This window comes from Babylonia areolata, chromosome 19, assembly GCF_041734735.1.
Source record: "Babylonia areolata isolate BAREFJ2019XMU chromosome 19, ASM4173473v1, whole genome shotgun sequence".
Classification (NCBI taxonomy): domain Eukaryota; kingdom Metazoa; phylum Mollusca; class Gastropoda; order Neogastropoda; family Buccinidae; genus Babylonia; species Babylonia areolata.
The window spans coordinates 24293715-24318602 of NC_134894.1; the positions used below are offsets into that span (position 1 = coordinate 24293715).

The following is a 24888-nucleotide window of genomic DNA, read 5'->3' on the forward strand; positions in this document are numbered from 1 at the left end:
CAGCATCTAGAGAAGGCCACATTTGCTGCCACATGGGATGTATACCATTCATGCTAGGAACTAGTGAACATTCCTCTTGGTTTGAAATTATCAGTGTTGATATTTAAATACTGCATCTTCATGACGATGAAGAGCTTGTTGTATGTTTTTCAATGCATGTCATTGGTAAGCAGAAAGATGAAACAATGTGCAATGTTCAAAGAAAGATCTAAGTAAGATGAGAGCTGAATGGCAGAAACAACCTAGCAAGAGCAATCAACTTTCACGTACACAGCCAGGATAGCAGCTAGTTTTTGCAGTTTGATTTTTTTTTTTTTATTTTTTTTTTTTTAATAATCCAGATCTAGCACCCACTATTTGAATACCATTTATTTTCCACATAAGTCATCAACTTTTTTTGTTCCATGGCAAACACACCACAATCAGCAAGAGAAAAAAAAACAATAACTGGTCTTTTGCTCCACAACCGAAATGTCCACAATAGCCACACAGCTTCAGTTTTAAAGTGCCAAAGCATGTGGACTGATCAATATACACAACACCACAACAAATAAAAGAAAAAAAAAAAAAAAAAGTGCAAATGCCTGGCCTGCGCACAAACCCAACACGCTGGTCATGCCTTGAGCCCAATCTTTGTATAAACTGCTAACATTAAATGCAAATCACCACACACACACACACACACACACACACACTCACTCAGTCACTCACTCACACAGATACACAGTGCACATGCAAGAATTTGCTGTCTCACAGACATCCAGGTTTAACCCTCAACTGACAGGCCACACCTCCATATACACACAAATTTTGATATATTCAAACACACACACATACGAATATATTCGAATACACACACACACACACACACACACATGCACGCACGCACGCACACACACACACTGAGCACGGTAATTGCGAGCTTTACTTGTGCTTTAATTTTCTTTTGTATTGCTCTGTCGGTGTTTCTCTGAATAAAATGTGTTTAAACACACACACACACACACACACACACACACACACACACACGGGCAGGCATACACGTTTTGTGTGTTTGTTACGTGACACATGTCCGCGTACGGTGGATGCGAATGGTTAAGACACTTATCTGCCACTTCAGAATTAATTGGGTTCGCATTCCGGTCACGCCCTTTCTCCCAAGTTCGACTGGAAAATCAAACTGAGCGTCCAGTCATTCGGAAGCGATGATAAACCGAGGTCCCGTACGCAGCAAGCACTTCCCATGGCAACATTATTAAGTGCTTGGCAACATTATGTAGAATAATTCCACTCTAATACGCGAATAAATGTGAATGCACTCAACGCCTGTCCAGTACGTTAAGCTATGCTGCTGGTCAGAACTTGAACTTGAACTTGAACTGTACGATGTTTGAGGTCCAAAGACCTGTCAGGCATCTGCCCAGTAGATGTGATGTATTTGTGACAAACTGAGAAACGGAAACTGAAACTGAAACTAAGCGCGCCAAGTGGAGCCTGTGATTGTGGAGTTTGGCCTTTAAAAATTCCTTTGTAAATGTATGCATTATTTCCCTTGCGCAAATGAACGCTCTGGATGGATGATAATTGTCATCAAGATCTTTTCCTCTTCTAGGTAAAGGTATGTTTACCAGATCTAACAGTTTTGTAATCATTTTCGTTTGCAATAAATCAATGAAAATTTATTCGTCTGCTACCCACTCACAGTACAGCAACAGCTAGTTTTCTCTCTCAATCGAGATGCATGCAAATTACAACGCGTCATGGCCTGTCTTGCTGCAGATACCACAATAATTATTTTACTCGATGAGAGAACGACAAAGATCTTTGAGAACTCATTCTTTCCAAGGACATCAAAGACAGAATAGACAAGTATTGGAAACTTTCCAATCAAGAGAAAATCGTCTGCAACATTAAGTGCCAGTGATCACCATTGCTTTTCATTTCTTTTATTGTTTCCTTCGCTTTTTTTCTTCTTCCTTTTTTCAGTTTTGTATCAGATGAGATCTCATGGTCTTAATACAGATCACATAGATTTACCAGCAACCCAGTTCAGGTTTGAAAAATTAAGAAATACCGTTTAAACTTTACCATCATTACACCAATGATCAATTTGATCAGTGTAGCTCAGTCCCATTTTGATCCATCAACATACCCATACAAAGGGCCATAGCAGCAAGCTAGAACAAGGAAATATATCGAAAAGAACGTCCTTTGGCTGTACTCAAAAAGTACCATTTTTTTGGAAGAAGTTCTAGTTTTAACAGCTTCAGAGATCAGACTCTGAGAGTGTCATTTGCTTTCTATGTATATTTTAACATATTTACTAATTTTGTTTACTTTGTATAATTATTTTATATTCAGTTTATGTGAATGTTTTACACAAACCGCATTCGGTTTAAATGTGAAGGTTAGGCATCTGCTCCTTTTTCATTATATGTATATTTTTTTTATTTACAGAAGATGTGGTATAGCTTGTATCATAATTATATGAATCACCCCACATATACTTGACACCAACTTGAAACTGACACTGATCAGTAATCTTCAAAGAACACAAAAACAAAGCATGGATTGTTCTCTTAATGGCATTAAGTTTCACACTGTTAAGGAGGTACGTAAGGGTGTGGACTGATACTTATACTTTACACCAAACACACACACACACACACACACACACACGCAGGAGAGAGAGAGAGAGAGCATGCATATGCACAATAACCATCAAATACCTAATTTATGCATGTTTATAATCAAGTGCCCCTGGAGAGAACTGTATTACTATTAGTGTTGACAGTGCAGTGGGAATAACAGCAGTGCGGGAAGTTTTTAGGTGCATACCCCCACCCCTCCTTCTAAAAAGTTGAGTGCATACATAATACAGGCTGCTTTGTTGTGTGTGATTTTTATAGATAAATCAGTGTACAGCATCAGTTACTGTTTTATGGATGGTGAGGAAAATATGTTGTATGGTGTATATACCAACCACACGTACAGTGACAAAACTATGCTACAGATACAGGCAATTGTACTGGAAGGACAAAGTGTGCAAAATATATGCAGAAGAAAATTAAGTGAATGTGCAAAGCAGACGAACAGGGTGGGGACATATGATATGCACATACATGTATACACTAATTGACTGAAACACTCTGCTCCTCTGTGTGTGTGTGTGTGTGTGTACTATGTGTGTGTGTGTGTCTGAGAGAGAGTGTGTGTGTGTGTGTATGTGTGAGAGAGAGAGAGAGAGAGTGAGGGGGTTTTCTTTGGAGTTTTTTTCTCTCCAACTTTTATTTAAAAAAAGAAAAAGAAAAAAAAAAGGTCCAGACAGTTATATACTACAGTTCAAGATGATTATGATGTAAACAGATGCTTGTTGAAATATTAAGTGAGAGATTAATTGATAACACTTTATTTTTATTTATTTATTTTTATTTTTATTTTTTTCTTAAGACCTGACAAAGCGCGTTGGGTTATGCTGCTGGTCAGGCATCTGCTTGGCAGATGTGGTGTAGTGTATATGGATTTGTCTGAACGCAGTGACGCCTCCTTGAGCTACTGAAACTGAAACTTTATTGTGTTTGTATGCATACCTATACTGTGGGAGCAACAGAATATTGGAACGTGCAGGTGTGCACATATATAAATTTGTATATATATGTGTGTGGGGTTGGGGGTGGGGGATATGGGCGTATGTGTGTGTGCTTGTACAAGTAAGTGTGCCTCTGTGTGTGTGTGTGCCGTGGAAGCTGTGATACATAGCCTAGAAATGAGTGTGTGAAGGAGGGGTGTGGGGGGTGCAGGGTAATCACTACTAATGTGTGTGTGTGTTGGGGCTCATGTACGTTTATGTGTATTTGATTGTGCTTTCATATCTGTGAAACTGCATGTTTGGTGCATATCTGTTATGCATATGTGTGTGTATGTGTGAATGTGTGTCTGCATGTTTTACATTTATTTGCTTATTTATCATGATTGTTGTCTTTTTAATTTATTTCTTCTTTTTTTCTTTTTTTTTCCTTTTTTTTTTTTTTTTTTTTTTTTTTTTGTGTACGCTTACAGTTGACTTCATCAAGTTTTTGCGCCTTATAAATATTATCATTATTAGTTCCTTTTTTATGTATTTATCTATTATTTATTTATTTATTTATTTACTTATTTCTTTTTATTTTATGCCCCCCATTTTTTATTTTTTTTTATTTTTATTTTTTTATTCTATTTTATTTTTATTTTTTATTTTATTTATTTATTTTTTTAATTAATTACCGGTAATTTTTTTTCTCTCAAGGCCTGACTAAGCGCATTGGGTTATGCTGCTGGTCAGGCATCTGCGTGGCAGATGTGGTGTAGCGTATATGGATTTGTCCGAACGCAGTGACGTCTCCTTGAGCTACTGATACTGATACTGTGTGTGCAGGTTTTGTTTACTGAGGGGCGATCTCGCACAATGGAGAAAGGTGGACACAAGGCAGCTGACAAGTTCCTTGATGCTTTAATCAAATCTGTTCAGAGTCTCTGCCATGGCTACCTGGAATTCCAGAATGGTATTGAAATTGTTGGCTTCATCAATCTCAGCGTAGACAAGGGAAACTCAGTGGACTGTGTGCTCAAAGAAAAGGTGTGTAAGACTGCAGAGAATGCCACATCGTTCATCAGTAACAGTTATCATGCAAAGCCACTGCCTGAGGAAGCCCCCAGTGGGAACAGCCAACCAGGAAACCAGACTGCGCCCGATGCTAATTCACCTTCACGGAACAGACGGAGTTCAGAAACAAGAGACTCCCAGTTTCCTCACCCCAGCCGTGGGAGTTTGAAACGTAAAGCACCAGACAACACCAGTGGGGAGGGCAGCTCTAAGAAAGCTGCGCCCCACTCAAACAGTCATCGTTCATCATCAGAAAACTTGCACCAGTCCAGTTCTGTCTCAGCAGATTCATCTGAAGCAGATGTTGGTGAGTCAGCTGATGGAAGCAGCAGGAGTCCTGAGGACATGGACCATGTGAAGCTGACAGGGTCAGGGATTGTGTTGGAGCCAGTGGACGGTCAGAACTGTGCTGGGGGGGAGGAGAGTAGTGACTTTGATGTGACATTTATCAAGGAAGAATATGTGGAAGATGAGACCTCGGCATGTGACTATGAAAGCTCGGCTGACCAACAATTGGCTGGTGATCAGTTTAGGAGAGGTAAGGTTCAGAATACTGATGGCCTTTCTTTTAAACTGCGGTAAAGTTTGAAAACAGTTATGATGATAACATACCATATACAAAATGATATTGCTGCATGTGATCATATATATGTGTGAAATATATCAAAAGTCATGATTTTGTAAAACGCTGCTGAGATACTCAGAATGAGGTCTTTGTATTTTGTTCTGAACTTGTTTCTTTAAAATTCATAAATTGCCATACTTAGATCTCCAAATAGATCTTAAGTTCGTACAATATAAAAGTGGAGGAAAACAAGTGCAGATCATACCAACAAAACTAAGACTGCAAGAGGGGACCATTTAAATTTTCTCTGTGGGAGAGAGCCAACTCTGTGAGTTTCTTCCCCTGTGGACTCCTTTGATATATCAGCATTGTCAGTGAACAGAGTGATTCAGAGACAATTCATAGTTTAGAGACAAATCAAAGTTTGTTGTGTTCTCAGTCATAGCAGAAGAAGTTACAATCAGATGACTTCCCAAAGTAGCCTGTGAAGTTTGAAGTAAAGAACAGGAAGAAAACAAGACATTGAAAGATATTGTGAAAAAAGAAGTAATGGTGACAAATAGAATACCTTGTAAATGATTGGTCTTTGCACCTTTCTATTTTTTTTCCCAAAAAGGTGCAAGGGAAGTCACAAATGTTTTCAAAGCATGAATGATCAGCTAAACTCTAATGTTATTTATAACCCAAGCATTGTCAAACAAGCACTGACACCATGAAAGTGTTGTGCAATGGCAGCCTTTACTTGGATCTCCAAAGAGATGCTGTCCGCCATTCTTTGTGTTCGTTTTTTAAATTTCAATTGTAAGTGGTAGGTTGGGTAGGTGCTCATCTGCCTTTCTGTGTCAGTCTCTGTCTCAAATGATAATCAGAATTATAATGATATAATTATGATAGCAACAGTAATGACAATGACAATAACAACAACAATACCACTATTATTACTACTACAAGTACAACTAATAATAATGATGATAATAATAATAATTATGATAATAATGATAATAATAATGTGCACAGTACAGGACCATCTTGGTGTAGTTTTATTATTTTAGTTCAGCAACATAACGTACAAGATTCAAACTGCATTACAGGTGCACAATGCATCACTGCATGTTTTGCATCCTCAGGTCAGAATTCAAGCGCCCCTTTCTGCCCCATCTCAACTTCATCTCCAATGCAGCCAGCAGCTTCCTTCAAGGTAGAGCCAGGAGAACATCAGGATAGTCCAGGCCCCACTGCCTTTCAGCCACATCCGGGGTCGTCCACTATGAGAGGTAAGAGATTTCTGATATATTTTTTCTGCTTTTTCAGTTTATTGCTGCAAAAGAGAAAGAAAAAAAACATAGAAAGAATGTCACAAAAGAAAATAATAAAAGAAAAGAAACGAAAAGAAACTGGCATCAAAAGAAAAGAAACTTGCATTTCCATTTTTTGTTTAGACTGAACTAAAGAGCTGGCAAAAAAAAAAAAAAAAAATCTAGCAAAAAAGGAGAAGAAAAAGAAAGAATAATAATGATAGAAATTTGATAATTTAATGTTGGTTCGAAAATCCTTCTCAGCGGTGTATTTTTTGGCCAGTCAAGTCAGGTGGTGAAGAAAGAATCGGCTGTGCTTCAACTGATGTGCTGATAAAAAAAGGCCTCTGTTTACAGGGATAAAACTGTTTAAAAGAATAACTATGTGGAATTGGACCTCACTTTCCAACAAAGAATATCAGGAGGATATTAACTAATGGTTTATGTGTTATGTCACATACTCACAAGGTCACATGGTCATCAGTACAGAAGATGTTGTGGCATGTTTAACAAGGATTGTTTGCTATAAAATTACATGAAGCACATGTCATACATATAAGCTTTGATAAACTAAAAGTCTTTTTTTTTTCCCCTTCATGTGAACCACCCTTGACTGAATACTTTATGATTATGATAGGTTAGAATAATGTTAGAATAATGTTGATAAAAACTGTAGTGAATAATCCAGTCAAGCCACTAAGTTACAAAAAATCTTCTTTTTTATTTACTTATTGAGACATCTTGCTATATTCTTGAAGCTCTATGCGCTTTGTTTGTTTATTTGTTTGTTTTGTTTTATTTTTTGTTGGTTTGTTATTTTATGAAAGAACTAAAACAAAAATATATGCTAATGCTAAATAAGGAATTTAACAGATTGCCCCTCTCTTTCCATAGTGCTTCGATAAGAAAGAGTGTGTTTGTATGTGCACAAATTCTCATACACACTAATGCATGCACACACATCTATTGGCTACAAATAACAAATACAGACAAAAATGCATATTATTGGGTGGAAGAATCATTGTGGATGATAGTCATCTTGAAGGCAGATCTACTTAAAATTCAGACTGAACCAGTTCATCTAAGACCAAATGATTACTATCGCTGTCAGGACAAAACCTTGCTATCAAAAATGGAACTGGCTGAGCATTTCATGCAAAGAGAATAGGAGAGAAACTTTGGAGCTGTGAGATGAAGGGAGTTTGATGTGGTATGGTGCTGCAAGATCTTAGACATGAGATGGACCTGAATTGTTGAGAGCTGTCAAGTTCTAAAAGAGACTGGACCATGAGGTGGAAGCAAGGATAGCTCGGACAAAACTGGACGGAACACAGAATGATCTTGAGGGCTGGGTGGTGCTGATCTTGAGACATCTTTCAAAAACTATCAGTCTGAACACCAGAGTCAGCCACAGTGTGACTACACTGCTACAGTCTGTGGTTGTAGTTTTAACCATGCAACTTCACATCCAGGTTATGTCATCCAGTGATTCACCACAGGTATCTACATGACAAGTGGTGGCATTATGATGTGACAGCTTATATAAACCTACTGGTACTCCTGGCTCATATAAAAATTTGCAGCACACTGCTTACTTCAGCCGCCAAGTCTTCAGAAATGTGCAGCTTCGTGAAAGAAGTGGTTTTCAGTGACTGATAAGTAGTTTATGATTTGAGGTATCCATCATAACTTTGTATAGGTTAGTGGTGGGACATCTGACTATTAACTTATTAAGGTTGATGCTATGTGAGAGTTTTTTTGTGGTGCTATTAGGCAGAAATGCTGGATTTTCCTTTGTGCAAGAAATTCTATGTTTTTTGTTGTTGTTGTTGTTTTTTTGTCAAAATCTCGTGGTTGTCTCAATTTTACAGTAAAGTAAGGTATTAATATGGCTCTGGTGATTGTGTTTGGTTGGAACTATCTAAAATGTGGAGTGCATCACACGGCATACACGTATTGATGTATCTCTTCATTTCTATGTCTGTGTGTCCCAAAAGAGACAGTAAAGCTTGTGGTGTAGGGAAATACACACCTGTTCAAAACTGAAAACATGGTTCATTTAGCTTAGTTCTGAACTGTTTTTTTCCAGTGATGAACAGAACATTTATTCTACCCCAATGTTTCAGGGACATACAGAGATGGAAACACATGAATGTGGGGACATGTAGATGTCCCATATTTTTCAAGATTTGATCAAGGCATTTGTCCAAAGCAGTGTGCATTCACTGATATTTTTCATTTGTCAATCACTATCTACTGTTTGCATCCATTGTGTTATTCTCCTGCTGTTAGTATTATTGTGGCAAATTTGTTTCATTTAGAAATAACTTTTAAATGGTTACTTACCACAGTTGGCATGATAATAATTAGTTATAACGTATATCTTGTTCTTTAGAAAGTTTTGTACATCATTGATAGTAGCACATATTTAATTGTGTATCGTTAATGCTGTCAGTAAATATTATTATATGAGAAATTTCTTTATTTAACATGTTGTCAGTCCTCATACAGCCTTTGCTGCTGAATTGACCATGAGCAGCACAAACCCAGTCAATATTCTCACCATATGTATTGAGATCAAATGAATTTTTCATACTGATTGTACCTGCTCCAGCAGTCAACAGAGTCCTACAAGTGTCAGGCTAGGCCCCACATGCATGATGGTTTTAGTGCCTGTTGTGTTCAGTGTATGAAGACTTTGCTGGACTGAATTTACCTGCCAACAGTTACCAGCCAGTTTTAAGCCTGGAACAGTTGAAGGGAGATCATCACTGCATCATTCAGAGGACAGCCGAATCAGTGAATCTTCTCATATGGAAGACCTTCACACAGACTGACAGATTCACCACGGAAGTAGGAGGAAAGTCAAAGTGCATTCTCAGGGAAAGGATGTCAGCACCATCAATGGAGATTCTCCAGAGGTCTGGTTTGCTAGTTGATCAGTTGAATATCCATGAACACAGACCAGACAAGAGCATTTGGCACAGCAGCCTAACAAGCCGCCAGTCCTGAGACCTCTTCTGAATCTTTTACCTCTAGAAATAGAACTGACCTCATCTAACAGGGCGCATCAAGAATGTTATCATGCATTTTCTTTGTCAAGATAGGAGATGAATGAGTATGGGCAAGCCGATCTTGTGCATCTTTTTGTTTTTCTTCCAAATAAAAGTTGTCTTCCTCAGTGATTTTTCATTATAATTTGATCTGGTGAAAAAGACACTGAGATGGAGTTTGCAGATGATGAGACAAGTGCTGCAGACTGTGCAGGAAATTTGTTTACTTTTTCTTGTGTTTGGCAGAGTCTGGGAACATCTTTACTATAATTGATATTATTTTTTTTTTTATTCATCAATCTATTTTAGAGGGTAACTGGGAAAGACAGTGTGAGTGTGTGTTTGTATACATGTGTGCTGGTATGTGTGTGCGTACAGATATAATGTGTAATTGTGATGGATGAAGGATGGGGAGATGCTCAGAGTCTTACGGAACAGATTGTCATTGCTGTGAATATATTGTGATAAAACAGAAACTTCAAAGCATGTTCAGACACACACTGTATACACACACTTTTTCTCTGTCACTCTTACAAATATGCATGCATGTACTGAAACTGAAATGTACACACACACATATGTCTACTCACACACATGCAGTTTCTAGTTTTCGCACTGTCAGCATCACTAGTTCTAAGAGTTTTGCTGTTTCTAACAGTGAAACAGAAATTATAACTGTGGCCATGATAATGACTGGGGTGGTTTTGGTGAGGAAGGAGTAGAGTCTCATTTTTGTTGTTGGTCAGAAATCTTGTTTATAGCTTTGATGTATGCCTTGTAATATGCTGCTCCTTTTGTATCATTAGAATTAGATATTCTTTCAATTTGGAGGATGCTCCTTGTAATCTGAAACACCTTTTTGTCAGTAAAATATTGTAAATAGGACTACAGTCTACATACTGATAGAAACTGAACAGCACTGGTAGCCTCTCTATATACTGAAAATTTTATCCCTCTGAGTATATGTCTACTTCTGCGTTGTGCAAACATGATGCAGTTTTTAAGGCAGTGCACCAGTGTTTATGTGTTGTTTGGTTAATGTAGCATTACACCTTCACCGTAGGCTTCTGAAAGATATATTGTGAAAAGTGTGACTCTTGCATTTCACAGCCTGCTTTTATAAGTATTATTTATTCTTTTGTGTTGGGAGTTATGTGATAAGTTCTTTGGATCTTACATTTGGTACTTGCTGACAAGTGCACACTGCCAGTGCCATGCAACATTTGCAGGTAGTATTCTGTACAGCCAAAAATCAAATTATAGACTTATCCCAATACATCTGTTATATTTATAATACAAGATGTATCTGAGGACATTGTCTGAGGAACACCAAATTTCTTCTGTGAAAATAGATCTATGATACCTGATTGGGAAGTAGTATTTGACAGACAGAAAAATAAACATCATACAACTCTGTTTTGTTTTTCTCATTTTGTTGTTTTGCTTAGTTTTTAAAAACTGCTGCTGTACTTGGTTGAGCTTCTGAAGTGTTTGTCTGCATTTCTAGATAAAATGTGTAGGAAAATATTGATTTTTTTTTTCTGTACACAAAATACAACGCCAAAATTATAAAAGATTTTGTATACACATTTAGCTGTTTAGCTTTCGGTCATGAACTTTTTGTGTCCTATAGAAACTTGACAGAGGATTGAAGCCCCCATCCAGTATTTACTGAGTGGGAAATATTGTTTGTCATGTATGGAGGGTAGCTGCAGTCAAGCCCTCTCATGGTTCACCTTGGCATGTCTTTCAGGTACCCCACCTCGGACATCAGGTGTTCACGGTCTCCACCCTTCCACCATACCCCTTTACAAACTTGAGCGTGACCCAACACTTTACCACTCCTGTCCTCCTAACTTGGCAGCCTCCCATTATTCCGCTCACAAAGGCGGGGGTGGTCTTCAAAGCATGTTGCAGTGTTCAGTCTGTGGTGTCACTTTCTCTTCCTCCTATGCCCTCTCCCGGCACCAGCAGACAGTGCATTTCAAAAGAACACCCTACCAGTGCAGGCATTGTGGGAAGAGGTTCACACGCAGAGAGACCCTGGATGATCATGTGAACGTGAAGCATATGATGATCGCTAAACCCCACCGGTGTCCAGCGTGTCACCTGCAGTTCTCTCAGAGAACCACGCTTCGGAAACATATCCGGGAAAATATTTGTCAGTTTGGGAAGATGTCCTCGCAGATCATGACAAACGCTCCAGTGTTCAGTGCAACCTGATGTTTTCATACAACATGGTGATTTGTATATATGAGAGTTTATCAAACAGTGCAATGTGATTGATTCATATAATTCAATTCTAAACAATTATTTTACCTTTGAAGACTCAAACCTCCTTCAGTTCACTTGTTTGTTGGAAGAATTAGAAACTGACACAGTGGCAGCATAATTGATTTTGTCACTCTGGTTGCCATTTTAAAAGAATGTGAAAAAAAAAAAATTTTTGAAGTGTTATCATTTGCCTCCCTAACTCCACCTTCCCACCCCAAAAAACGTACGGGACACAACCATCATGGATTTTTTTTTTTTTTTTTTTTTTTTTTTTTTTTTTGGTAATATGTGTTTTATGATTTTTTTCTGCATAATGCTGATGAGAAATCAGGTGTTCAGTTCCCCAGCATGCTACATAGATATCATGTGTGATTCCAGACATACCCAGGAGCTGCCGACAAGCACCCATGTTACAAGTACACCCTGATTCTGAAGCACGGAATAGACAGCACTTGTCATCCTTTCACCAGCAAACAGTTTCTTTTCATCATGAACTTGTAGTTGATTCAGTCTCCCTTCACTGTCCGGTTTGCTCTCAGAAATTTAACTCCACTTGGGAACGGAGCCAACACAAATGCAGCTCACTGCTGATGAAGAACGGACAGCACATCTGTAACATTTGTGGCAAAGGAATCACTCGCAAAGAGGACTTTGAGGACCATTTGAACAAGCACAGAAACATCAAGGCTCATGCCTGTCCCTACTGCACACAGCCCTTCACTTACAAAAACAATCTTCGACAGCACATACGGTCAGGTGTGTGTCAGAAATATGGGGGTCTTTTCTTCAGAAATAAATGAAACACAGGGTACGTCAAGTGATTAAGGACAGTTTCAGGAGAAATGCTGATTATCTTTTGGTTGTGTTTCATGTTATGTATATATATATATATATATATATATATATATATATATATATATATATGGATTTATTATTTGATTTGTTTATTTGTATCAGAATTTAGCTGAATATCTAGATTATGCTCACATTGAAAAAGAAAAGATAAAAGCTCTGTAACTACTATTTTTTTTGTCTTTCGTTTTTTGGTTTTTTTTTATATAAATAATGTAAGGCTTATGGTATAGCCATTTCTATAAAAGTTGTTAGGCTTATGGTGTATCCGTCTCCACAAAAGTGTGAGCATTATTTTTCAACATTTGGTCCTGCTAGTCATTGATTCTGTGAGCTTGTCACACCCTGCTGTTCATGTGCCTGTCAGAGTAGTTGATCATGGTTTGGTATATTGAGTAATGATTGGGATTTAGTGTGAATGGAATTGTTTCCATCAGATAGATTGTGAACAGATTCAGTGCATGGTAGGATAACATTTTTTTTTTTTACTGATGATATTTGAGTTTGCAAAGGTGCTGCCCTTCCAATTAATTTTTGTGTAACAGTTAACTGGTGCTTTTTTTCCCCTGTCATTTTTATTTCAGTTTTAATGGAAGCAGTTAAATTTGATATTTGATAAACCATAAAGGAAGTTATATTTTTTTAGTTTGATTGGAAGCATCCAGTCTCAGGGATTAAGAAAAAGTCTTTGGGGAGTAAAAAAAAAAAAAAAAAAGTTTAAATGGTCCTGTTTCTTCTCTGCTTCCTCCTCTCTCTGTCTGTCTGTCTGTCTGTCTGTCCGCCTGTCTTTCTCACCCTCTCTCTTGCTATATATATATAATATTCCTCTGCTCCCTCCCCAACCACTTTTCCACACAAACCCAAAACAGTCGCTTGTTTGTGAATGCTATTTGATTTGAGAAAAAGAATCAATATTGTTTCTTTTCTTTTTTTCTGGGTCAGGGTCACTATACTTTTTCATATTTGTGTACCATTTCCTTTTTATGTGGGAGCCATAAAAGTATATTTGTATGTGGTTTCATTATTTTGTGTTTGGAAAAACTGAGCAGTTGTCAGTTTTGTGTTATACACCATGGGCAATGTGATGTTCAGTATGATTGTGCTACCATGAAGTATTACAAAACTCTCTGCATGGTTTAAGTAACACAGATTCTTTGAAAGAGTCCGTGTGTACAATGAACCTTTGTTTGTTTTTGCACAAACTATATTTGCACACATGTAACACTGCAAGTGAATAATTACTCATTGACATGATGGTTGTAATTTATTTACTTTTTTATTTGTTTATGATAATATATTTTTGTTTGTTTCTCTTTTTTTAATTCAGTACTCAGCAGAAAATGCTGTACACAAAACAGGACCATGTTGTGAGTTATGTATGTTTTGTGCCGTTTATATTTTCATCAACTGGGAATTGGACAGATCCTTTTCCATGGGACTGTAACAACTGTAACGCACTTCAAACTAGTGTCATGCTGATCTCATATTGATCACCATAGTTCAGCAGTCAAAGTCAAGATGATCGCCATTAATTCTTCCAGGACCTTTTTTCTCTGAGTATTTCCGTTTTATGCAGTCATGACATGACAGGTTGTGTGGATCTCATTCTGTGTGCCTGTCCATGACCACTCCACTTGTTGTCACATTCTGATACTAATGTCACCACTTCACTGCACACAGTATCACGCCAGCAGATAGCTGAATACATCTCGTGCAATACTCCATACTTCTCTGTTTGTTTGTGATTCTTGCTCAGACTTTGACTTCAGGAATAAAAAAATTAAGATAGCAGGTCTGGAGTGCTTCAGACTGAACATCAGCTGTTTTGATTTTTCAAGAAATAAACATTATAACACACAATTTATTTTTTACCTTTTTTTTTGTTTCGTTTTGTTTGGATGCAGATTTTATTTGTGATGATTGGTACACCTGATGAAGTGTTCAAAAATATGTTGGCAAATTTGTTGTTAAACAAATTAAAGAGAGAAAGTACAAAATCTGCAAAACAATGACAAATACAAACTGGGGTTTCATAAAACAGTGATTCTTTGTAAAACTACATCCAGAACTTGCATTGAAAACCTCAAACACTTAGACGGAAGTCCAGCGAATCTCGCTTGTCAAGCATGTTCTTTTCAATCCATTTCTTTCCCCATTTTGTGTTTGTAATCTCTTGACTTGGATGACCGAGGTCTTGCTCCGTTGTATTTCCAGGAAGAACATCATGGACAGTGGGAGCACATGTTAGTCGTGATGGCTGCTTTCCTTCAGGGGCAAATTCTTATCACCGGCTTAGCTGGGACTTCCCACCTTCAGGGGCCACCCCCAGAGATGTGCAGCAGAGAGTTGTAAAAGATGGCAAGGTATTCTGCTGTGTCTACTGCCCGGCCACTTTCTTGACCAACAGCGGGCTGTGGAAGCACAAGAACAGCATTCACTTCAAGAAGAAGGAAACCCACGTGTGTGAGTTCTGTGGCAAAGGCTTCCTGGACAAGACTCACTATGAGGACCACATGAACATGCACCTGAACATCCGGAAGCATCAGTGCTTGCACTGCCCACAGAGGTTCACGCACAGATCCAGCCTGAAACTTCACATGAAAAGCAAACATGAGAATCCCCATGTTGCGTGAGAAAAGGGGCGATGAAGGCATTCTGCTGATGAGAAAAGAAGGTGAAAAAACAAAACAAAAAAAAAACAGAAAAAAGAGGGGGCTTGGGGGGAGAACTGACATCTTTAAACGGATGTGTTGGGTATTTTGCACAAACTCTTTAAAAGAATATGCCTCAGGGTGTTGCTGCATAGTTACGCGTACTGACCATTCACATTTGAGACCGACGTTTTCTGCCAAGACCCTTGAATTCCTAATCATATGATGCACTTATGTGCATCATAGGGTCTCTTGCAAAGTATTTGACATTTGTTAATAATGTAACAGTCTTTTCAACCTCAAGCCCATCTTTTACGAACACATATTTACAATGTAGTTGGGCTGGGTGATTGACCCCTCCTGTGCATTTTTTTCTGTAGTTTGTTATGTCATGCATTTATTTTCACTGCCTGAGATACCTGTTAACACTGCCGCCGCAGAACATACCTGCAACTGACCATGGTTTGGGGATAGTCTTAGCTGGACAGACCAGAAGCAATGGCTGTAATTCCATGGGTTCTGTCAGAACTAAGCAATGGACATCATCAATTTCGAGACAATGGAATCATCCAAGTTATTCAGATTTTGTTTTAACCCCTCCTTTATGGGTCCTAGCATCAACCAAAACATTTCCTTTCACAGTACCTGTGCTACTGTTACTCCTTAGTTTGAAATAGCTGGAAAGAATCCAAGATGAAGCTGACAGCTAATAAGAATTACATCAGACTCTCCAAGTTTTTTTTCCTTTCCTTTCTATGTGTTTTGTCATATTTGTTCACTTAGTGGAGCAGTATTCTGATTTATTTGTAGACGATTATAAAATGGTAATGTATTGTTTATTTGAAATTTAAGATTTATTTTTCATGAAACTAGGGAAAGGTGCAATACAGGATTGTGATATATGGGTATATATACATATGTATATATAATAATTCTTAATGAAGTTTCAGGGTAGGATGGGGATGGAACTGCTTGTGCAGTTGTAAAACATTGTTAATGTTATGCTCATGTAAAACATTGTTAATGTTATGCTCAGATTTCATACACTCACATATACTTTTTTTCCCTGTACAGATACTTAAGCATGCACACCTCATTTTTGTGCATGTGACTGATATTGCAGTGTGTGCGTGTGTGTGTGTGTGTAGACAGATATAGATCTTGATATATAATTCAGTAAACGATATGGCATCTGTGACACTGAAATCTTAAGATCTGTTCTTTATGCCTGTTAACCAGTGTGAGTTTGCTCACATATGAGTGTGTCTGTGAGTGAAAATGTTTATACATGTGTCACGTGTGAGTGTCCATTTGTGAGTGTTGTGTGTGTGTGAGTGAAAACTTTGACGATGTTTCCAGACTCTTGCCAAACATGTACAAGAAAAAGAGCCACCTGTTTTCTGCAGCCAGAGTCTGAGTATCATGGCAGCAGACTGTGTAGGAGATAGGTAGCACCTTTATTTTTTATATGGATTGTGTTTTCTGACGCTGCCGCACACACACACAGAACAGTGGAAATGACACATGGTACAAAAATTCTGTCTCGGTCTCTCTGAGCTTTCAACCCAGACGTCCATCTTGAAGAAATATTGTGAACAAAAGCCTTCACTGTGTGAAGATACTAAGTTGTAAATGTTTGCTGGTACTAGTGGTATCATGTGCAGTGAATATTTAGCATAAACCTTTTGATACAATTGAGATCCTAAGTAAAATCATTCCAAAGGCAAAGCATTAGATGATAGAAGTGCTTTTCTGGCTTCTTGACATGCTTTGTTTGATGAGCAGGACATAAGCTGTTCTAACTTCATCCCAAGTAAAACTGAGTAATCTTCTTATCCAGACCAAGAAATTTTCAAGCACTGAAGGTTGAAAGAAGGCTAAATCAGAAAAATAATTTGTAAAATTTTGTATCAGAGTGGATTGTTGTAAAATTTGGTGTGCATGTTGTAAAGTGATCACTGAAGCATTTTTAAGTGGAATAAAACTGGTTAGTTTGTACGGCAACAAAGAAAACAAATTGAACAAAAGTATCCAAACAAAATAGACCTGAAACGTTGGGTTCCTTGTTCTGCGATCTGTATGAGTACAAAGTGGCATCACAGTAGACACTGGGACTTATCTCTCTTTGTTAAAGGAAGTTTCAAGACAGATTTTCGTGCACTAGAACATAGAGGAGGGTTTGAGACCGGAATGTCATTCTGTGGCCTCTGTGAGTACACACACATATCACCAGGGCCACTTGACATAGGATGCAATGAGTTATGGGACAGCAAGGCATGGACATCAAAATCAGAGAACATTATAGTACAACAGCTGAGCAGTTAGAAGATTGGACTTTCAGTCTGAGGGTCAGTGCTTTTTGGGTTTTTTTAATCTTGGTTGCAGCACCTGGTGGGTTAAAGTTTGAGATCTTTCCGATCTCGCATGTCTCCAGACATGCAGATCTCTTCATGTGTATATACATTCTGTAAATCAAATATGCAGGTTAAAGATCCTGTAATGCATGTCAAGAGTCCTGTGGGTTATAGAAGCAAAAATGAACCCAACATGCACACCCCCCAAAACAATAGTTGTCTGTATGGCTAGGTAGAATGGTCATGCCTGCTCATGCATTCCAGTGAACATGGTAGTTGTAGCCCACAAACACACAAGAAGAAGACGAGAACATTTGAGTGTCAGCAAGAACTTTGACAACAGGAACAAGACTCAGCACACAGCATTTTCATTTTTGAAATATTTCAAACAGATAATTGCCACAAATATGAAAAAAAGGAAGAAATATGATTATTGTTGACAGACACTGACGCTTTACAAGAAAAATCAAGACATTCATGCAGGTGAAACTGTCCTTTATTTTGTATGAAGATGATGGTTACTGTCCCAGTGTAGAAATGAACTTAGCATACATCTTCAGCTGTGAATATAACATTTGGAAGAAGCTTATAATTATTTTGTAAGGATGTTGTTTCCAGTTTTTTTGGCTTCATTTTGACTTGGGACATATAAACATTCAGGTGATTTTGTTTGACTTATTAGAATGCTGTCATTTACTTTTTATAGTTTGCATTTTGGTCAAGCCCTACAAAGGTATGACCCCATGGTCAGTATCTTTTGGTGTGCTGCAGTAATCTACTAGTTTGCTACAAACTTTCAAAGTAAATGGCTTTTTCCTCTTATGTATCTTTTATGTATGCTACTTTGGTGCTTTTGTTTTCCTGGTATATGGGCAAGTTTTGACATGTTCTTGTATGAATGAATATGTAGCTGATCATGAATAAATCTGTTTATTTAATTTTCTCATCTCACCCTGTTTGATTTGCCGTCTCTCCCTCTCCACTCTCCTCTTCTTTCCCTTTCAACCTTCTGTGGGAGCACACAGTTGAGTGTCATTGACTTCATGGATGTGTCTTTTGAGTCTTGCACATATTTCCTGACTCTGTGAACTACAAATGAATCACCCTGGCAGCATTGTAACATCATTCATCACAAAAAAAAGTAAAAGGGCACAAAGTTTGTTCCCAAATTCTGTGGTTTTCATGCCCCACTGTCATGGTTCCATCAAATCCATGCCTGGTGAGTTCATGAGGACTAATTGGTGATTGAACTCAAAGTGAAACTCTTCTAATCTGGCTGCAGATTACTGTCATCGATAGTGGGCATTGTAGACTGTATTGTATCACTTTTTTTTTTTTTTTGTCACCACAGATTTCTCTCTGTGAAATCAGGGTTGTTCTTCCCAGGAAGATCGCATTGCCCCCCCACGCCCCCGCCCACCCCACCCCTCCCACACTCCCACTCACCCCCACCCGGTCTGCAGTGTATTTATGTAACAATCACAGTGGATTTTGCTGCAGATTTTTGCCAGGGACAACCCCTTTGTTGCCACAAGTTCTTTTATGTGCGCTACGTGCTTGCTGCACATGGGACCTCAGTTTTTTAGTTTCATGTGAAAGACTAGCATCCACACCACCATTCAAGGTCTGGTGGAGGTCTGGTATTGTGTTCAAAAGGACTTTGATAACTTCTGTAACTGAAAAACTGAACATGATTTTGTTGAAGATTGATGTGATGTAATGTGACAGTAAAAGTTATTATTTATTTGCGTTCTGTTTTGTTACGTTAGGGTGGCTTTAGTTTCTCTGTATAATGGTTGAAAATGTGCATAACATCCTCCCCATTATTTTGGATTGGTGGCATCTTGGATTCATAAATTTTCTGAGCATATTTCCTCCTTGTGTGTGTCTTTCTTTCAGTATCACAACACACAAACACACAGAGACACAGACACAGACACACATACTCACCCACACATTTACACACACCACACACACACACACACACACACACACACTCCTATGCATTCACATACACTCATACATGCACGCACTCACACACAAAGATCCATGCACATTATGCAGTCAAAAATTCTTGATTAGAAAAGGCACACTGCACGGTTGGCAGAGCATGCTGATTATGAGACTGACTGTGCATGACATTTTGAATGAGCGACTGCCTTTGCCTTCCCTACTCCTCTTCCATAGAAAGTCCAAGTTCATAGTGCTTGGAGCTTTGTCTGAGAATCTCCAGGAAAACAAAGTGCCCCGTGGAACCGTGAGATTCCCAAGGAAAAGAACATGAACAGTTCATGCTTTTGACGCAACAGGAACGCTACAAGAACAGTCCTGACTGTCAAGCACTTTAGTGCTCACTTGAAAAATAGAAACCTAAAACCTGACTTCATTACAGTGCACTGTGATGCTTGTCAAACAGATGACTGTGCCCTTGTGTTTTCAGGGGAGGAACGGAGCGTGAAGAGTCCCCCGGACACCTCTGATTATCAGAGCAGAGGACAAACACTGGAGGATCACAGTGAATCCTCGGAGATGACACAGCCATCTCAGCTTCCGGGTTTGGGGAATTTTCGTGTGGAGACCACAGACCCCTTCACCCAGACGGTGATGATGAGCGTACAGTCTTGCTCGTCAGGGGGGCAAGGCACGGGGGCCATCGGCAGGATCTTGCTGTGCGAGTTCTGCGATGCCTCCTTCACCTCCACGGCCGGCCTCTACCTGCACAAATCCAGCGTGCACTTCAAGCGCAAGTTTGTGTGCAGTGTCTGCGACAAGAAGTTCACCCGCAAGGAGACCCTGACCAACCACATGTTTTCCCACAGCACACCCAGCCCCCGCTGCCCAAAGTGCCCCTACTGCCCCGCCTACATGAGGCCCAACCTCCTCAAGCAGCACGTCGCCACCAAGCACCCGGACCAAGCACAGCCGGAGTGACTTTCTCAGTGATAGTGATGATGTGCGTTTCTGTATAGCGCTTACCCTGTGGCTCTGAGCATGTTTAACAGTATATGGGGTATGAATGATAAGTGGTCATTATCATGAAAAAATGCCAAGATACAAACTCAACACCACTATAGTTTTACAAACAATGTAACATCACTCCAACCCTCTCCCACCTCACCCCTTCTCCCTTCCACACACAAACACTGATGCATATACAACAACGGTAATTCTTTCTTGGATGTTGTAGTTCAGACATTCGTCTGTGGTCACAGTGTCATGTTTTTACCACGGTAGTGAGAAGAGAGCAGTTTTATTTCCAACCTCAGAATGACCACTCTTCATAAAGTCTTTCTCCCTGTGGGCAGAATTTGTGTAGTTCCTTCGCACGATTATCTGTCCATTTCTCTCCCTTTTTTTCTGGCCATCCTTTGCTTCCTCTTGTCTCATTTCTTGGACATTTATGTACTTTTTTAAAAGTTGATAGCACATAGTCATCTCAAATGTTCCAAATAGTGACACAAATAATACATTCATACTGAGGAAGTGTACATAGCATGCTGAGGCTTTGTTAAAACTTATGTTGTGGAAATATAGATTCATTCATAATAATTCCATTCAATGTTGAATTTTGATATGTGATTGTCTAGTGTCTTATGATTCAAACAGAGAACCCCAGGTTAAGCTGCTTTTGAAAACCATCTATGTTAGACATACATTTGTCAAGCTTGCATACATTCTGTAAATGTACCAATTAGCACAGAGCAGAATTTAATCTTTAATATCATCTAGTTTTATGTGTATGTTTGTTTGTTTGTTTTTCCCATATCAAAAAGTACATGATCAAGTGAGAATTTCACTTTTCAAGCAATTTCTTATTTTACATTGATGAATTCTTTTTTTTTTAATTCTAGAAACCTCTTACACATTTACAATCCCACCAAAAATGAATCTGTCGCATTTTTACATTGAATGCAGAGAGTTGTATTTGTTACAATTGTAACACTTAAAACAGTGCTTGTGGCAGTAATGCAATAAATGAAATGATTCTGATCTGAAACCGTTTCATTTTGTAATATCTTTTTTATGCTTTTTTCCCATTTAACTTCATTATTCAGTTTTTCAGATCATTATGAGCAGCAGACTGTAAAGATGATAAACAAGCTTGTACTTTTACTGTGTGTAAAAATGATGAACAGTTTTGTTGTTCTTTTACTATGTGTTGATTTTAATCTACAAGAAGGGTTGCATGTGTTCAGCAAGAACATGAGATGCACACAAGTTGTTACTGGCCTGTTGTAATGATTATAACCAAGATTTTAAGAAAATTTCCTATTTGCATATAATCAGGTATACAAAACTTGCATTAAAAAAAAAACAGATTATTTTTTAAAGCTAGTTTTGTTGTCTTTGGAACAATAATACTACAGCAGAGACTTTTAATAATGTAGTTACACATGTTGAACATGTGTTTCACAGTTACTGATTATTCATGAATTATGATGATTAAGTGTGCCTCAGCTGGTTTTGCCAAGATTGGACATTCACTTGTTATGTTTTCGGTTGAACAGTTCTTCTCTTGGAGGTTGTTTCACACAGAAAAGCTGGAACAAGTTTAGGATAAGCATACAATGTAAAGCTCTGCAAATCTTGAAAACAACATTCAAATTGTATCATGCAGAGAAGAGAAGCAAAGAAAAATAAGGAAAAAAAAGTCTAGACACGTTTGATCCTTGTTTTTGATTTATAGTTTATAAGACTGTGTCAGGGATGGGTACAGATGTGTATGAACCTCTGTGTATGCTTCTATGCATACAGAAACGCTGCCTCTGTGTGCCTCAGCAAGAAGTGTTAAATGGACTATAGCTTGCTGTAGAAAGGCAAACCAATGTTTTGAAGAGGTGTGAGCGGCAGCAAAGACATTCTGATTGTGCCATGTCTCTTAACTTGTGTAAATATTTACAAGCATGTTAATGTGCAGTTCCTGTTAATTTTTTGTTGTTGTTGTTTTCGATTCCAGAAACTTTGAGTTAGACTGTATATGTGTTGGCAGGACTGTCAAGGAGCCAGGCTGAGCCAGAATATGAGAGCCAAGCACAGTTGAACATTCCCCCTGTCAGCACACTACAACTCAATCCAGGAGACTTCTCCAAACTGAGTGCCTTCCCCCACCCTCACTCCAAGCTGGGGGCAGTGAGAGAGATGTCAAACCTGATGAGACAGTCGGGTATCGCTGCTAGTGCATCAGCAGCTGACAGGGACGTCTCCCAGTCCAGGATTCTGTTGTGTGAATATTGTGACGCATCATTCACCTCCAGCGGCGGCCTCTCCCTGCACAAGGCGACTGTTCACTTGCAGAGACGGTTTGTGTGTAACGTGTGTGGGAAAGTGTTGAAGAGGAAAGCCACCTTGATCCATCATATGCAGTCACATAGAATGGATGCTCTGACATCAGGGATGTGATAGTGTGGGCACCATAACATATTGTGTGCACCCCATTGTGATGCTGTTTGGTGTGCTGGAATGTGTGGTGTTTGCCAACTGGGTTTTTTTTTTATTCTGTTGCCAGACATGGATTTAGGAGCATAGTCTGTTAACTGAACATAGTCTGTTCAAATGCAGAATGAGGCAGTGCTTTGATGGGAATGCACTTGACAGAAGTTTGACGCACTGCATCACTTCTTTTGTATCTTCTCTCACATGTTTTCAGAATCTGTGCCTGTCACAAACATATTTTCACATGTTCACTCATGCACACACACACACACACTACCCTCCACTCACACAATTAACACACTTAAAAACACTGTCTTGCAACACCCAGCTGCCTTTTCACATCCACCATTCCTTTTGTGTTTATTTAGATTATTTGTTTGAAGATAGAAATAAGAGGGTGTCCTAAAAGTTGTGCAATGAATAGAACCATCGCAGCATTCTTGGAAGAATCACACTGACCTTTTCACTCACCTGCATAAATGCAGACAAGTTGGTGATATTACTCATCCCCACCATTCAGCGGATGTATGTGCTTATGGGGAGAGCTCTCAAGGCCTGACCAGTGTATCTGGTAAAAGCCAGGCATCTGATCCACTTTTTTTTCTTTTTGTTGTTGTTTTGTTTTGTTTTTTTAAACAGCAGATGTGCTGTAATGTATATGGATAAGTTCACATGCCTTGACACCTCTTTGAAAATGAAACCAAGCTGGATTGACAGAGTCTTAGTCTGTGCACTGCTTCTTCCACATATCCTCTCACATGTTTCCAAAACCACCACCAGCTGCTAACACACAGACACACACACACACACACACACACACACACACACACACACACACACACACACACACACACACACACGCATGCATGCATGCATGCATATGTATTATTCCAAAGAATGGATATAAGACACTGGATGTTCTGATTACTGGGAGAAGGCACTGATCAGTCAACATGAGAGACAGTCACTGGACAGGGATACACTCAGGAAGCTGTCACCCAGGTGAAAATATGTTACATCTGAATCAGTGAAAATCATTTTGGTATCTAACTACCCTACTTACAAACATATCTTCACATTTATACATTTACTACAATTTAAAAAATAAGAAGAAGAAGAAATAATACAATTAATTGATTATTAGAAAATTAAAACATAATAATGATAAATGAACACCTTGTATTTGAATTGTTGACAAACATAGCTGGAGTTAATTCATGTTTGCATTTCAAGCTTGAAGAGTCAGTGTACATGAATGTTTCAGGTGTGTGTGTGTGTGTGTTTGCAAGGACATGATCAATCTCTTCAGCATGTTTTCAACACAAGAATTTGTATCGGAAGAATTTCTGTTTCAAGATGAAAACTTCACACAGACAAACCTTTTTATGCATTTAGTAATGATGAATCTTATTCTGATTCACAACACAGACATGCATGAAGGTATGCATGTGCATGTGTGTGTGTGCGCGCACACACACACACGCTTTTTTTTTCAAAGGAGAACAAAACCATGCGCTTTTTTGAGTTAGTCAATTCAGCAAAGTTTTTGCTGTGGTGTAGAGTTGATGTTTTTGTTTATATTTTATTCTTGTATAAATCTGGAACTATGATGAGCACTTGTGTATCCATGACGATGTCATGTTTCAGTGTGAATATGAAAATCATCGTTTTGTGGCATATACTTCACTTTCAAGTTTTTTAATTTAGTATAATTGTTGTTTCATTTCCTTTTTTCTAACTGGTCGCATTGCATCTGGAGTTGCCGCTAA

The 24888-nt window shown here is 38.6% G+C and overlaps 1 protein-coding gene across 7 annotated transcripts; it reads left to right on the forward strand.

Moving 5' to 3' along the window:
* Positions 1-1535: 1535 nt before the first annotated feature.
* On the forward strand, positions 1536-24888 carry LOC143293558 (uncharacterized). Of its 7 annotated transcripts, XM_076604518.1 has the most exons (5): positions 1536-1618; positions 4415-5180; positions 6335-6481; positions 20127-20639; positions 22677-22812. In XM_076604518.1, the coding sequence occupies exons 2-4, from the start codon at positions 4445-4447 to the stop codon at positions 20615-20617; spliced, it is 1374 nt and encodes a 457-aa protein (XP_076460633.1). In that variant the 5' UTR covers positions 1536-1618; positions 4415-4444; the 3' UTR covers positions 20618-20639; positions 22677-22812. The 7 variants fall into 7 exon arrangements, with proteins under 7 accessions (XP_076460633.1, XP_076460639.1, XP_076460632.1 ...); XM_076604524.1 differs by lacking the exon at positions 20127-20639 and having other exon boundaries at positions 22677-24888; XM_076604517.1 differs by having other exon boundaries at positions 20127-22819.

What these genes read in the sequence shown, in the direction of transcription:
- LOC143293558 (XM_076604517.1), top strand. Translation starts at nt 4,445, where the DNA reads ATGGAGAAAGGTGGACACAAGGCAGCTGACAAGTTCCTTGATGCTTTA. An exon ending in TGGTGATCAGTTTAGGAGAG is followed by an intron (nt 5,181 to 6,334) that starts GTAAGGTTCAGA and finishes TTGCATCCTCAG; the next exon opens with GTCAGAATTCAAGCGCCCCT. An exon ending in GGGGTCGTCCACTATGAGAG is followed by an intron (nt 6,482 to 20,126) that starts GTAAGAGATTTC and finishes TTGTGTTTTCAG; the next exon opens with GGGAGGAACGGAGCGTGAAG.